Source organism: Rhinatrema bivittatum, chromosome 8 (assembly GCF_901001135.1).
Source record: "Rhinatrema bivittatum chromosome 8, aRhiBiv1.1, whole genome shotgun sequence".
NCBI classification, from domain to species: domain Eukaryota; kingdom Metazoa; phylum Chordata; class Amphibia; order Gymnophiona; family Rhinatrematidae; genus Rhinatrema; species Rhinatrema bivittatum.
In genome coordinates this window covers 42,609,889-42,625,804 of record NC_042622.1, presented here as the reverse complement: position 1 = coordinate 42,625,804, position 15,916 = coordinate 42,609,889, and the positions used below count along the sequence as shown (strand labels likewise).

The following is a 15,916-nucleotide window of genomic DNA, read 5'->3' as shown; positions in this document are numbered from 1 at the left end:
ATTTTGTATGCAGGTTTTTTAGTGCCTGGTTCGGGGCAAGAGTTAAGTTAAAGCTCGTGTCTGAAGACTGGTTTACTCCACTGTTGGCTTTAGTGTGGTTGTGTGTTCATGCTGCTCTTGGGCAATCATGGATTACCTTCAATTTTTCCAGATGCTATGCTACATTTTGCGGATTGGCTGAAGAAATCTCTGCTGCATTTCCCGTGTTTATCAGTATCCGCTGGTACAGCTCCCATGCAGTTCAGACAGAACGTGACGGGGTTAGACATTGCTCTACCCACCTGCAGTGCCACTCCCGGACCACTAACTTCTTCACTGTTATATGAAAGGGGAAGGCTTTCGCCCCGAGAATCACTCGTGGGTCACCACATTAATGCGGGTTTCAGCACAGGTTTCTGCGCGGTCTATTACATAGGGCCTTGACACACACGTATTGACGTGCGTTTTCGCATGTGTTTTACTTCAGTGCGGATTTTTTGTGCACATCTCACTTGCATATACATCCTTTATTACATCCTGAGGAGGCATCTGCTTTTGCCACGCGTGCTAAAAAAAAAAAAAAAATACGCCGACAACTAGCGCCGATTTCACCGTGGATTTTATTACATCAGCCCCTTAAACTATAAGCCCTCTGGGGATAGGGAAATTCCTACAGTACCTGAATATAATGCACTCTGAAGTATCAAAAGACAGAATATAAAATAAAAAATAAACATCTGCATACATACATATAACTGGCTTGGTCAAAAGACGATCAGAAGTTCAAGTTTACTCTTCTTCTAGTTAAATGTAAAGTCACAACTTATGAAAACTCTGAGGTTATACTGCATATGAGGCACCATTTGCAAGTGAACATCTGCAGTGGAGTTTACTCTTGGGACTCTTATTTATTTTATTTAACAGCTTTTAATATACCGGTGTTCGTGCGAGCACATCACGCCGGTTTACAATAAACTTGAGAAAGGAGGAAATTACAAAAAACTGATTGACTCTTGTCAATCAGTGGCTGAGACAGTTCCTACCTCTGCAGTGGCGTCTTGAGGATCACCTCCGTTAGTTGGATTGCCCCTTCCACCATCTCTGCGATAGCATCCCGCAGACTTTTGCGCAGGGTCATACCTAGATAGGGAAAACCAAGGGTTTAAAGTAAGGCTGAAATCTTTCAACACAGCAGTACACTGCACACAAAGCCATTTGGCAGCCCTCATATTCTGTCAGTATCCTTTGGTTGTGTGCAAACCAATTAACGATAAATGCTAAATGAATATGATGTATGTCACATTAATGGAATGTATAATCTGCAAAACAGACATAAATAGATCAAAGTGCCCAGCATTGCTCATCTGATGTTATTTATTATTATCCTTTAAATAAAACAAGATTCCTGACAAGCAAAGAATAGCTCAAAAAGAAGCTTAAAGATCCTATGCATCTTTTCCTCACCTTCCCAAAAAAGAACAAAACAAAAAAGACCATTTTAAAAGAACTTTATTCCACTCCCAAAGCGTAAAAAAAAAAAAAAAAAATCAAGGACCACTTTATCTCATTAGATTTAGATACACAGTAACATTGAAAAAAAATACAATTCAAAATCCAGAGGTCCAGCAAATTCAGCTTTCTTTAAACTCCTAACAGCCTGGTAATCTAGAGGAAGAGGAGAAAAACAAATCTATTTCTGCAGTCAGCACAGCAAGCACGTTTTTCCCTTTCCTAAGTATATTGTAATCAATGATTTCTTTTTCATATTTAAAATTATTAATCAAAACAGAATAAACAGTGAATCATAGATACCACAGGTATTAACAAAATGTAAGCATAATATAATATCATAATAGCATAACAGTCATCTGAATGTATATAGCAAGATACCCCAAAAGTAACAGAAATGAGGTCTATATTATGATTCACTCTTCCATAATCTATTATAACTTTTTCATCCCTATCCCTCCCCCACCCCACTGCCTCTTCCATATGCAACAAACTCTGGCTTGTAAACCTGAAATGCTGAGAATATGGAGTGAAACCATGGTGCAGTCAAGACTCCCAGACCATCTGGAGGTGTGTGATATCTCTAAGTGGAAGTCTGAGCAGCTGACCGTAACGGTGTACATGAGTCTTGTGTAGATTTCCAAGTCTTTTCAAATTTAAGTATACATTTGTGTTTATAGGCTGTTATTTTAGACAATATAGTTTTTCAATCTTTTGTTGTATGACTGCTTTTTTTGGTGCACCAGGGGATTTCCACAATTTTGCTATTTCTCAACGGATGGTCGTCAAAATATAATGGACTAATCTGTTGTGCTCTTCTGAGATTCCTGTAATTTTAATGCCTAATAACGCCTGGCCCGGCGTAATATTCGTTAAACCTGGGATCATTTCCCCCAGCCTTTGGGTCATCCCCTGCCACTCCTCTTTCATGATTGGGCAGTCCCACCACATGTGAAAGAATGTGCCTTCAACCTCACAATTCCGCCAGCACTTATCGGAAATCTTTGGCATAAATTTATGTAATTTTTGGGGGTATATATACCATCGATACGACAACTTGTAGGAGTTTTCTATAATAGATGTGGCAATGTACCCTTTTCCTAAATTCTGAAAGATACCCTTCCAGTCCTGGGGTGACCACTCCAAATGGAGATCTCTTTCCTAGGCCCTCTGAAATGTGGGTTTGACCTCCTCAAGCGGTCCTAGCATATGGTATATCACGGAAAGTACTTTCTTGGACATATCCGCCTTTCTGCATAGCTTTGCAAATTCAGACAAGCCTAGTTGTAAATGGGTACCAATCATAATGGCTCGTGCAAAGTGGCCTAACTGCGCATAAGGGAAAGATGCCAAATCAGGTAAGTCATAATGCTTTTGTAAGTCTGAGAATGAGCACAGCCACTGCGGTTTCCAGACGTGATCCCATGTCCAAATCCCCTTGTGCTTCCACGTTTGAAATGCCAAGTTCTCATAACCAGGCTGAAATGCTTTATTTACATAAAGGCTGGTGCTAGCATGATATTCCCTCCGTCCCAGTAATCAAATCTCGTATTGTTGCCACAAGTCTAGGGAAATGAGATTAGATGGAGGAAGCTTGGACCCTGGCTCAACAAGCCACATCCCCTTAGGTTGCCACAGTAGACTGCAAAGCTGAACGTGACGAAGTATTTCCTGGTTAAGTTGTACCCATTGTTTGGTTTGTCGCGTTTTATGCCAGTCTACCAATTTCTTGAACTGGGCCGCCCAGTAATACCTAGAGATTTCTGGAACATTGAGCCCCCCCGAGTCTTGGGTTGAAAAAGAACCCGCCGAGCTACCTTCGGTCTCCGTCCTGCCCAGATAAAGCCATGCATTTCCTCTGCCATAGCAGTAATTGCGATGAGATCTTAGTGGGTAGTGTCTGAAAGAGGTATAGGAGCTTTGGAAGTAATAACATTTTTAATACCGCCATTCGACCCATTCAGGAGATGTGATAACGGCTCCATTCCTCCATATCTTTAGTTAATTTATTCCATAAGGGGATATAGTTTATGGAAAATAGATCCTGGGTGGCACTAAGTTGCACCCCTAAGTATTTTCTTCATGATTTTGCCCATTTGAATTGAAACAGCCTCTGTAAATGATTACCCTCCCAGGATGGGATATTAATGTTAAGTATCTCGGACTTCTCCCAAATGACTAAATCCTGATACCCTACTAAAAGCCTCCATTTCATTGGTTAGATTTGTGAGTGAAGGTCCTGGGTTAGTAAGCATAAGTAAAATATCATCTGCATATAGGGAAATTTTGGAGGAAATCCTTCCCACGGTCAACCCCGTAATGTCTGCATTGCGTCTAACGTTAATCGCAAAGGGTTCCAGGAAAAGTGCGAATAGCAACGGTGATAAGGGGCAGCCCTGCCTAGTTTCCCTGCCCATCATAAAAGTAGGTGAGTAGCCGCCATTAATCTCGAGGCATGCCTTGGGAGCGCTATATAACTGACGAAGCCATTGAAGATAAGGGACCCCAAATCCCATTCTCTCCATACTGTGAAAAAGGTATGGCCAATGCACCATATCAAATGCCTTTTCGGCATCGATAGATAGCGCTATAGTAGGTATATTATGGTTTTTCGCATACCCAATATTATCTAAAATTTTATGGACATTGTCTGCCGTAGTTCTCCCAGGGATGAACCAACTGGGCTAAAAAACAGTTTAAACAGTTTGCAAGAATTTTCACCAGTAATTTAACATCAATATTCAAGAGAGATATAGGCCTGTAGGATCCACAAAGTACAGGATCTCTACCTGGTTTCGCCAATATGGTGATCCCCGCTGTATTGTCGACAGGTTAGTTCCTGTTCTCAAAGAATTAAAGAAATTCAGAAGTACTGGCGCCAACACCGTGGAGTATTGTTTGTAAAATTGAGGTGTGTAGCCATCAAGTCCCAGTATTTACCGGGTTTTAAAGGAAAATTAGTTTCTTACCTGATAATTTTCGTTCCTGTAGTACCAAGGATCAGTCCAGGACACCTGGGTTGTGACTCCGCACCAGTAGATGGAGACAAACTAAAACTTGTGGGCGGAGCCTTATATGCCCCTGTGCCAGTCACAGCCCCTCAGGCATACGTAATGTCAAAGTAGAAACCCAATTAGGCAACCAGAGCTAACTAGCCAAACTCGCTACTTAAACGGAAACAATTCCAACCCTTGCAGAAACCAGACTCCCCAACCGGAAGAGCGAACAAGCAGTGAGCGTACGGAAACAACGATGAGCGGACTCTCCGATACCTTAGCGTAGTACTGCGGGCGGGATCCTGGACTGATCCTTGGTACTACAGGAACGAAAATTATCAGGTAAGAAACTAATTTTCCTTTCCCTGTACGTACCAGGATCAGTCCAGGACACCTGGGATGTACCAGAGCCAACTTACCGAGGGTGGGGAAGCAGAGAGTCCCGCTCGGAGTACCCTCTCCCCAAAACCTCCGGCCTCAGCGGCCTGAACATCCGGACGGTAATTGCGGACGAATGTATGCAACGACTTCCAGGTAGCCGCCCTACAAATCTCCTGAGGCGACACCTGAGAAGCCTCCGCCCAAGACGCAGCGTGAGACCTTGTCGAATGAGCCCGAAGATCCACCAGCGGAGGCTTTCCCCGTACCATGTACGCTGAGCCTATGGCCTCTTTGAGCCAACGGGCGATCGTCGTACGAGACGCTGCAGCACCCTTCCTTGGGCCGGAAAAGAGGACAAACAGATGATCCGTTACCCGAAAAGGATTAGTGACCTCCAGAAAGCGAAGGAGGGACCTCCGCACATCCAGCTTCCGGAAATCTCTCGATTTTGGATCCGACGACTCCCCGACCGCGAAGCGGGAAGTTCAACGGATTGGTTCAAATGAAAAGCCGAGACGACCTTAGGAAGAAAGGAAGGGACAGTCCGCAAGGAAACGCCTGTGTCGGAGATTCGCAAGAACGGCTCCCTACAGGACAACGCCTGCAATTCCGAGAGACGGCGAGCCGAAGAAATCGCCACCAGAAAACACGGTCTTTAACGTGAGATCTTTGACAGTAGAGCGCTGCAAAAGCTCAAACGGTGCCGAACATAAGGCCTAAAGAACCCAATTGAAATTCCAAGCCGGACAGGGAGGACGCAAGGGAGGATGGAGATGTTTAGCCCCTTTCAGGAAACGGGCTATATCCGGGTGAAGAGCCAGGGAGAATCCCCCGACCTTCCCCCGCAAACAACCAAGTGCCGCCACTTGGACCTGTAGGGAACTGCACGCCAATCCTCTGGCCAGTCCCGCCTGGAGGAAAGCCAGAAAATCAGGGACCGCAACGGTAGTGGGATCCAAACCTCGCTTCACACACCAATCCTCAAAAACTACCCATACCCTGACATAAGCCAGGGACGTAGACTGCTTCCGGGACCTCAGTAGCGTAGCAATAACTGCGTCTGAGTAACCTTTTCTCTTCAACAGATTCCTCTCAAAAGCCATGCCGCGAGACAGAAGTGATCCGCATCCTCCAACAGACGAGGCCCTGACGGCGTGGCCACTCCGGTGCCACCATGACCACGTTGGACGGGTACAATTCTATGCGCCGCAGAATCTCGCCGATCCTTGGCCACGGGGGAAACACGTACAGCAGCACATCCGTCGGCCAAGGAATCACCAACGCATCGACGCCCGCTGCTGCCCTCTCTCGACGCCGACTGTAAAAACGCGGAGCCTTCGCGTTGTGCCACGTGGCCATCAGATCCATGTGGGGAACTCCCCACGTCCTGCAGAAGAGAAGAAACGCTTCGTCCGCCAGTTCCCACTCTCCGGGATCTAGACGATGCCTGCTGAGAAAATCCGCCTGCACGTTGTCGACCCCGGCAATGTGAGACGCTGTTATGCTGCTGAGATGTGGTTCCGACCAGGCCATCAACATTTGCGCCTCTTCCGCCACCAGTGGACTTCTCTTCCCGCCTTGACGATTGATGTAGGTCACGGGGGTGGCGTTGTCCGACAGTACCCGGACTGCCTGTCCCCGCACCAATGGTAGGAAGGCTTGGAGAGCCAGACGGACCGCTCTGGTCTCGAGGCGGTTGATGGACCACTGAGCTTGCGATTCTGACCAAAGGCCTTGCACCGACCTCCCTAGGCAAACTGCTCCCCAGCCGGAGAGACTGGCATCCGTGGTCACCACCGTCCAATGTGGAACGAGAAGAGATACGCCACAGGACAGATGACTTGGATCCAGCCACCAAAGAAGACTGGATCGTGCCGGACCCACAAGCGGGAGCGGTGGGTAGAAATCCTCCGAAATCGGCTTCCAACGGGACAGCAAAGAAGACTGCAATGGCCGCAGGTGAGTGAACGCCCAGGGTACCAACGCGAGCGTTGAAGCCATAGGGACGGCGAAGAGACAACAGACGCCTCACCTGAGATTGCAGCTTGCATATCCGATCGACTCTTGTGGTAATTGACCACCCAGCCCAGGGACTGCAAGAGCTGGAGGACCCTGTCCACCGCCCGTCGACACTGACTCTCGGACTTCGCCCGAATCAGCCAATCGTCAAGGTAAGGATGAACCAGGAGACCTTCCCGTCGCCGCTGCGCCGCCACTACCACCATCACTTTCGTGAATGTCCGAGGCGCCGTTGCAAGGCCAAATGGGAGCGCCCAAAATTGGTAGTGCCTCCCCAGGATGTAGAACCTCAGAAACTGCTGGCACGATGGCTGAATGCCCACGTGAAGGTACGCCTCCGTGAGATCCAGAGAAGCCAGAAATTCGTCCGGACGCACCGAAGCGATAACTGACCGAATCGTTTCCATTCTGAAGTGGGGAACGCGAAGACATCTGTTTACTCCTTTCAGGTCCAGAATTGGTCTTGAAGAGCCGTCCTTCTTGGGAACCACGAAGTAAATGGAGTAACGGCCCGTGCCGCGCTGATCGACAGGGACGGGGGATATGGCTCCCAAGCTTTCCAGCCGACGGATGGTGTCCAACACCGCCGCCCTCTTCCCGGAGGCCTTGCAGGGCGAGACCAGGAATTTGTCCGCTGGGATGCGAGCAAGTCTAACTCGTAGCCGTGGCTGATCACGTCGAGGACCCATTGATCCGACGTCACCCTGGTCCAATTCTCAAGGAATAAGGTTAATCGCGCCCCTACATTTGGAACGGCGTGCTGCGGGCGCGACGAGGGGTGGACCGGCCGGACTTCATTGGGAGGGCTTGGCCCCTGCACCCGACGGGGCTCCTCCTTGCCTCCCGTAACGTTTCCCACGAAAGGACTGCTGCCACTGAGTGTTCCGGGAAGAAGATGGCCTATACGAAGGTCCGGCGGATCTTTGAGGGCGCGATTTCCTGGGCCCCCGGTATCGGGACCAGGCCGGAAAAGAGGACCGCGCTCTGGCCCTATCCTCGGGCAGCTTGAATGCCCTGTTCTCTCCCAGAGAAATCATCAAATCATCCAACTCCTTACCGAACAACTGTCCCTTGAAAGGTAACGAACCCAGGTGGGCCTTGGAAGAGCCATCTGCTGCCCAGTTGCGCAGCCACAGGAGACGGCGCGCTGAAACTGCTGCTACCATGGACCTAGCCGAAGTGCGCAGAAGGTCGTGGAGGGTGTCAGCTCCCTAAGCTATTGCCACCTCCAATCTAACAGCCTGAGACGTCTCTTCCGCCGACAGGCCCGCATTCGCCTGAAGGACTTGGGCCCAGCGTAAACTAGCTCGCCTGGCGAAGTTAGTGCAGATTGCGGCCCGCACCCCCTAGGGCGGATACCTCAAATATCGTCTTGAGCTGCACCTCGAGCTTCCTGTCTTGTAGATCCCGAAGGGCCGTCGCCCCCGTGACCGGGATAGTGGACCTTTTCGTCACCCGCGGAGACCGCTGAATCCACCTTTGGAAGTCGAAGAAGTTCCAGCGCCTCCTCCGGGAGCGGGTAGAGCTTGTCCATGGCCTTGCTGACTTTCAACCCTAACGCCGGGGTATCCCACTCCCGGAACAAGATATCCGAAGAAAAATGAAAATGAAAAGCCACCGCCGGTCCCGTGAGACCTCGCAGAACTGGATCCATATTGGCCTCCTGGCGGACCACCACGGGTGGAGCCTCTATCCCCAGCTCCTGGAGGATGGCCGGGATGAGTGGCGACAGTTCCTCTCTGCGGAACAGGCGGACTACCTTGGGGACATCCCCGTCCGCTGCCTGTGTACCTTTTCCCGCGCCGGGCTGAGCGGAATCATCCGCCCCCGACGACTCGGCCCCCCTCGGGGACTCTTCGGGATCATCAGTATCCGCCGTGAAGGAATCCTCTGAATCTGCCTCCTGGGGTACGCCCCGGGGCCGCCGTTTCCCTCGCGAGGGAACCTGGGCGCGCACCGCGGTATTTTTTTTTTTTTCCTTTCTTTGCCTTGCGCTTTCTCGGTGGGGCCTGGTGGGGGCCCTCCTCGGAGCCTCCCCCCTCGGGAGCGCTTGCTACGCTTGTACTTAAGTACCTTGCGCAGCAAAACCGCGAAATCCTCCGAAAACGACCCCGAGTCAGAAGAATCGGCCCCAGAATCCCCCCGGGGCCGAAGCCTCTCCGCGACGACCCCTCCCGCCGTGCCCCGCTGCGGGGAAAACATGGGAGGTAGAGCCGAATTGCCCGCCGCGGTCCATGTGAATTCCCTGCCGGTGGCCCAAAATGGCCGCCACTCCCGCGCTGAGCGGGAAAATGTCCTGAGGCCTATCTAATTGGCCTACCCCTTGCGGCGGCGAACGCGCGCTCCGGGCCCGAGCCCCTCGCGATGCCCCGGACGTTCCCGAAGGAGTAGCGACGCCGAAGCAACGGAGAGCCGGCCGCAACAAAATAAAACAGGAAAACTTTTTTTTTTTTTAAAACGCTGACCGCTGTCCCGGGTCCTGGAGCCCTAGTCCTGCAGGGGTGAGTGAACCGGGCTCCCCGGTGTCACCCCTGACGCTGCCACTAGCCCAGCCGGGTCCTCGACCCTGGCAGCGGCCTCAACCGGGGGAGGGTAGTCCCCTCAGGACCTCTCAACTCCCCTGGGAGGCAGGGCACCCGGGACTAAGGATTAAAAAACAAACCCCAAATTGGTCATAAAACAACTAGGCCTAACAAAAACTAACACAAAATTCAAACCTGACTAACCACCAGAATCAGGTCAGGCAGGGCTGTGACCGGACCTGCACCATCTACTGGAGACAGAGTAAGACTGAGGGGCTGTGACTGGCACAGGGGCATATAAGGCTCCGCCCACAAGTTTTAGTCTGTCTCCATCTACTGGTGCGGAGTCACAACCCAGGTGTCCTGGACTGATCCTGGTACGTACAGGGAAGGTCTTAATGGCTTCATGGATTTCCCCCCAAAGTGATGTCTTTATCTAAGAATTGCCGCTGGGAGGTAGTCAGCTCTGGAAGGGGTATATTTGACAAGTAATTAGTTATTTCCCCTGCCAATATAGTCAGGTCCATGCTATACAGCTGAGCATAAAACTGATGAAACCTTTGTCTAACGGAGGTATTATCTGTTAAGAGGGCACCCTCTGAGCTTTTAATCTTTGGAATAGTGGCTTGCGCTTGCCTACGCTTAAGCCAAATACTTCCCAGCTTTATTCCCTCCTTCAAAAACCTCTGTTGTGCCTGTTCAAGTTGGTGCGCAATTAACACAGAGTCAAGCACTGTTATCTTGGCCCACGTCTCCTGGATATCCTGCCTTAATCAATATTGGGTACTATACCTCATATGGGTAATTTCTAGGTGGTGCAATTAAGTCAGCAAATGATGCCGTTCCCCCTCTCTCTGTTTTTTAACAAATGAGGCTCTAGCAATAAAAGATCCCCTTAGAACATTTTTCAAACATTCCCACACATTCCCCGGGTTAGTGTCCCCAGTGTCATTGAATCGCAGATATTCTTGGATTTCCTTAGTTATCTGACTCTGAAACTCATTATTTTCTAAAAATGAATCATTGATTCTCCAATAGTGTTGACCCCTATCATAATTTTGTAATTGCAGTTGAAACCAGATTGGCGTATGGTCGAACCATACTATTGGTTCAATTTCCACTGCTCGAACCTCATTTATTCTTGTTTTATCTATCAGGAACATGTCTAAACGGGAGTAACAGTCATGTGGGTGTGAATAAAAGGAATAGATCGAGATAAGTGTGATTATGTTTTTGAGGGCCTTTCTAGTTCGGGTGGAATCAGTGCTGGTCCCTGTAGAAGTGTCTAGGTGGGGGTTAAGTATTACGTTAAATTCACCACCAAGGATCACACTCCCTTCTACCTTGTCAGCTATCGTTGTATAAAGGGTGGTATAGAAGGCCTCCTTTTGTGAGGTTGGGCCATATATAGTAATAAGTGTTAATAATTCGCCCCCTAATTTCACATTGAGTAGTAGGTAACGGCCATGTGGGTCCGGATGGGAACTCACCTGTTCAAAATGCTGATCTTTATGTATTAATATTCCCACCACAGCATATTTAGCAGCTGTTGTCACCCCCACCCAATACTGGTGAGGGTATTTATCAGATCTCATCAGCCCCTCATATCGTTTTCTAAGATGTGTTTCTTGAAGGTAAATCACATCAGCATTTAATTGGCCCAGCTCTTGAAACAGAAGCCTTCTCTTACGGCCTGAATTTAAACCCTTAACATTAAGGGAGACAAATTTAACCGTGGTCATGAAGACTGCTGTTCCTGCCCCCTCATATGCTTAAAATGTACAAACATATGTGCCCTCAGCAGCGTATGTAGACTGTGTGGCATCCAGACCCTAAAGTTATGAAAATTTCTTGGCTTGACTAGCCGATGTAAAGACTGGCTCAGACTTTTGACAAATCTCCATCTTCTCCCCACTACTGAGATGTTTATACGCATATAGAGGCTAGAGACCCATTTCCCCCCCCCCCCCCCCTACCTGGGAAAGATCCAATCGTTCCTAGTATCTACTGGAGGAAGACCCCATGCTGATAAACGGAGCCTCCCATCTCCGGTAGCAGCTAAAAGGAAACTACCATACTAAACTGAAATGAACTCTGATTAATAACACCCAGTAAAAGGGATAAGAAAACACTATAATCAGGAAATGTTCTCACAAGGTCCATAAAGTGACCAACTTGTACAACCTTATTAAGGATCTTGGATGTTGTTTATGCAAGCTCTGATAGGCTGATCAGTTCAAGTGGGTGGATTGTCTCTTGGTCCATCACTAGGATTCCTCTGGAGTCTGCGACCGCCTTTAGTAATGCGTTGCCACTGCGGTGTCTCGGATCTAAGATCTGCAGGTGCTGTGATGGTGGGGGCAGGAAGCTCCACTGCCAGCCCTGCCTCCTTCAATGCTTGCGCTGCTTCTTCCATCGTGCGGGTTTCTATACGATTTCCCTTCTATCTGGTACCACAGGCCGAAGGAGAAAAGCCATCGGTATCTGACCTTCATAGCAGTCAAAGCGGTAGTGATAGGTTTAAAGGCTAGTCTCTTCCGTAGTGTGGTAGCGGCTAGGTCTGCGTAGATACCTATGTCATTCTCTTCCCATCGACAAAATCATTGTCTTGCTGTAGTTGCTATTTTTTCCTTATAGGCAAATGAATAAAAGCAGACAATGATATCGCGCAGCTTATTCCCTATCTTAGGTCCCAGGGATCTGTGCACCCGTTCAATCTGTATGCTGGGCTGGGATCCCTTGCAGACTGCATCCGCCTCTCCTAATAGCAGATTTTTTGGATTACTGATGCACAATTTGCATACTCCTCTCTCTCAGGTATGCCTTTGAAGCGCAAATTACAGCACCTGGACCAGTTCACTATGTCCTCAATTTTATCTGCTAAGTCAATGTAATTGGTCTGCAGTTTAAGCCTTTTTGCTGGTTGGTCCACCGTTCCTCATGGTCATCGAGTCAGGTGTCAGCGTCATCAATTCTGCAGCCTAGCTCCGTGTGTTCTTCGCAAATTTCCTGTAGCATGGCAGCAATCTCAGTTTTGAAATTTTTAATATATTGGCACAGTTCTGTGAACCAAGAGCATAATTCAGCACAGGATGGAGGGTCCGACTCCAGTCTCCTCATGTCCCCTCCACCATCCCCCGGTTCCTCAGCATCTTCTTCCGCCGCCATCTTGTGCCCATCGGTATCTGAATCCTCCCTGTTTTTGTTAAAAGAATATTTCTTGAAGTCTACAGTTTTTTTTTCTCCGCCATGATCAGAGAGTTCCGCGGTGTGCGAATCGCTCGGGTAGTCGTGCTGTATGCCCCGAAAAAGCTCCAGTGGACGAGGAGCAGCATGGGAAGTGACGTCACTTCCTCCTAATGATTTCTTTCTTCTAAAAATGGTTCCCAGATCTCTCTCATAATTATTTAGTGCTGTAGCAAAATGTTTTGTAAACTCACCTCTGAGTACAGGATCCCTTACTATGGAGGAGGTGAAGCCCGTTTCCCCTTGACCATAATCTACACCTGGCTTTGTTTGTTGCTTTTGGGGGCAAAATACATTGTCAGCAAGATTTATTATTAGATTTCTAAATTGACTGTTCATAAAAGCTCAAGGTGATTTACAAATAAAGAAAACACTGCAGAATAATCAATACATATACAAAGGATACGCATAAAATCAGTAAGACCAAATAAGTATTTGGATGTTCAAAAACTGAACATCCTCTTCAAAACATGGCCCACGGAAACATCTTGGTCCCTTGATTCAACACCTTGATTCATGCTCAGTGACGTACCCAGCTTTGTCTGCGGGCTTGCTTTTGTGCACTCATTCCTAGTTTATCATCAGCCACCATGTCCATGGTTTTTTCTTCCTGGTTCGTGTCACTACACTCAACCCCACTGAAAATATAGTGCTCCCAAGCCATTCATGTGTCCCAGAAGCATTACAGAAAAATTGGTTACCACCTGCTAATTTTCGTTCCTGTAGTACCACAGATCAGTCCAGACTCCTGGGTTTTGTATCCCTGCCAGCAGATGTAGACAGAAAGTTTTATCGAAACTGCTATATTTATGTATTTATTTATTTATATACCAAAATTCCTGTATTAGATACAAATCAAACCGGTTTACAGAGAACGATAAGTTGCCCTGGTCTTAGAAGCCAGACTGGGGCTTTTACATGGAACAGTGAACGGAACAGTGAATAGAGAGTTTCCATACTCTATACAATTAACGAGTTAAACATTGCAAATAAACATTGAGTTTCCGTACTCTATACAAAAATGAGTTAAATATTGAGTGTGAGTATAGCAGAATGATAAAAATATAACTTGAAAGTCAATAAATACAATATTAACAACAATTAAATTCAAATAACATTGGTTTGCAGGAAGAATTAACATGATATATAAGGACAGGGTGGGGGGGGGGGTCGCGGATAGAGAAGGGCCTGGAATAGATGAACTGCTGGGACACACTCTCAGAGGGGGGAGTAGGGGAAGGCGCAGAAGAATCGTATCATGCGAGGAGGGGTTAGGGAACTTGTAATATACCGTAGAATGCCACCTGCCGTCCCTCAGTATGCAACTATACCCAAGCCAAGATGCCAAAACTAAAACAATTTTAACAGCTCAGTGGCCTGCTAACAACTCTGCAGTAACTCCAACAAACCATGAACATGAGCAGACGACCCTCCCCCTTAAACCAAAGGCGGATGTCTGGACTGTGGTACTACAGGAATGAAAATTATCAGGTAAGAAACCAATTTTCCTTTCCTTGTACGCACCCAGATCAGTCCAGACTCATGGGATGTACCTAAGCCCATTAAATTGGGTGGGACCTGGAGAGTCCTGCTCGCAGAACACACTCGCCAAAAACAGCCACAGTCAGAGCCCCGACATCCAACCAACAGTGCCTGGCGAAAGTGTGCGACTTCCAAGTCGCTGCCCTGCAAGTTGCCTGCAGCAACACCTGCTGGGCCTCAGCCCAAGAGGCTGCCTGAGAATGCATCGAATGAGCCCTCAAACCTTCAGGCACTGACTGGCCCCTAGAAATATATAGTAACATAGAAATGACAGCAGAAAAGGACCAACTGATCCACCCAGTCGGCCCAACAAGCTTATGCCAGTATCTGCTGAACCGTGCAGGTTACCCTCATATGCTTATCAGTATCCCAGACCGTAAAGTCTGGGCCCTCGATGGTTGCTGGCTGAATTCAATTCCACTTTCCCACTGCCTCTGAAATAGAGGGCAATGAAGGAGTTGCATTAAGCTTTGATACTGTTATTTGTTAAAGGGTAGGAACTGCCAAACCAGCAAGTTACCCCCATACACTCTTTTCTTTATTTCCATTCTAGCCTTTAGGGATCTAGAGTGTTTATCCCATGGCCCTTTGAATTACTTCACTATTTTCGTCATCACCACCTTCTCCATAAAGAAATATTTCCTGACATTGGTTCTGAGTCATCCTCCCAGCAATTTCATTTCATGACCTCTAGCTCTATTGATTTCTTTCCAACGGAAAAGGTTTGACGATCTTGCATCATTATAACCTTTCAGGTATCTGAAGGTCTGTATCATATCTCCCCTGCACCTCCTTTCTTCTAGGGTATACATATTCACATCCTTCAGCCTCTCCTCATAAATCTTCCGATGCTGACCCGTCACCATTTTGGTCACTCTTCTTTGGACCCGCCTCTAGCCTGTCTTTATCCTTTTTGAGATATGGGCACCAGTACTGAACACAGTACTTCAGGTGAGGTCTCACCAAGGACAACAGCATTATCACCTCTTTTTTCCTACTACTTATTTCTCTCTCTATGCAGCCCAGCATTTGTCTGGCTTTAGCTATCGCCTTATCACATTGCTTTGCCGCCTTCAGATCATCAGACACTATCACACTAAGGTCCATCCCCCAGTCCGTGCACATTAGTCTTTCACCGTCCATCACATACAGCTCTTTTGGATTGCCGCACCCCAGATGAGTGGCTCTGCACTTCTTGGCATTGAATCCCAACTGCCAAATCTTCGACCACTCTTCCAGCTTTCTTAAATCACTTTTCATTCTCTCTACTCCTTCAGGCGTGTCTACTCTGTTGCAGATCTTGGTATCATCTGCCTATAGACAAACTTTACTTTCTATTCCTTCTGCCAGGTCACTCACAAAGATATTGAACAGAATCTGTACCAAAACCAATCCCTGTGGCACTCCACTTAACACCATTCTTTCTACTGAGTAGGTTCCATTTACCATTACACGCTGTCTCTTTGTCAGTCAACCAACCAGTTTGCAATCCACGCTACTACCTTGGCACCCACTCCCAAGCTTCTCATTTTGTTCATGAGTCTCCTATGTGGGACGGTACCAAAAGCTTTACTAAAATCCAAGTAAATCACATAGAGCACTTACCTGATCCAATTCTCTAGTCACCCAATAAAAAAAAAATAAAAAAAAAATATCAGATTTGTCTGACAGGATCTTCCCCTGGTGAATCCCTGCTGCCTCGGATCGAGCAACCCACCTGAT

At 47.7% G+C, this 15,916-nt stretch overlaps 1 protein-coding gene across 3 annotated transcripts in view; it reads right to left on the bottom strand.

Moving 5' to 3' along the window:
* Positions 1-15,916, bottom strand: part of CCNDBP1 (cyclin D1 binding protein 1) — a 53,533-nt gene that overhangs the window by 18,051 nt on the left and 19,566 nt on the right. For all 3 annotated transcript variants that reach the window (XM_029611237.1, XM_029611235.1, XM_029611236.1), the window contains exon 5: positions 1,023-1,119. In XM_029611237.1, the coding sequence (XP_029467097.1) occupies positions 1,023-1,119 (97 nt within the window). The remainder of the gene's footprint in view (positions 1-1,022; positions 1,120-15,916) is intronic.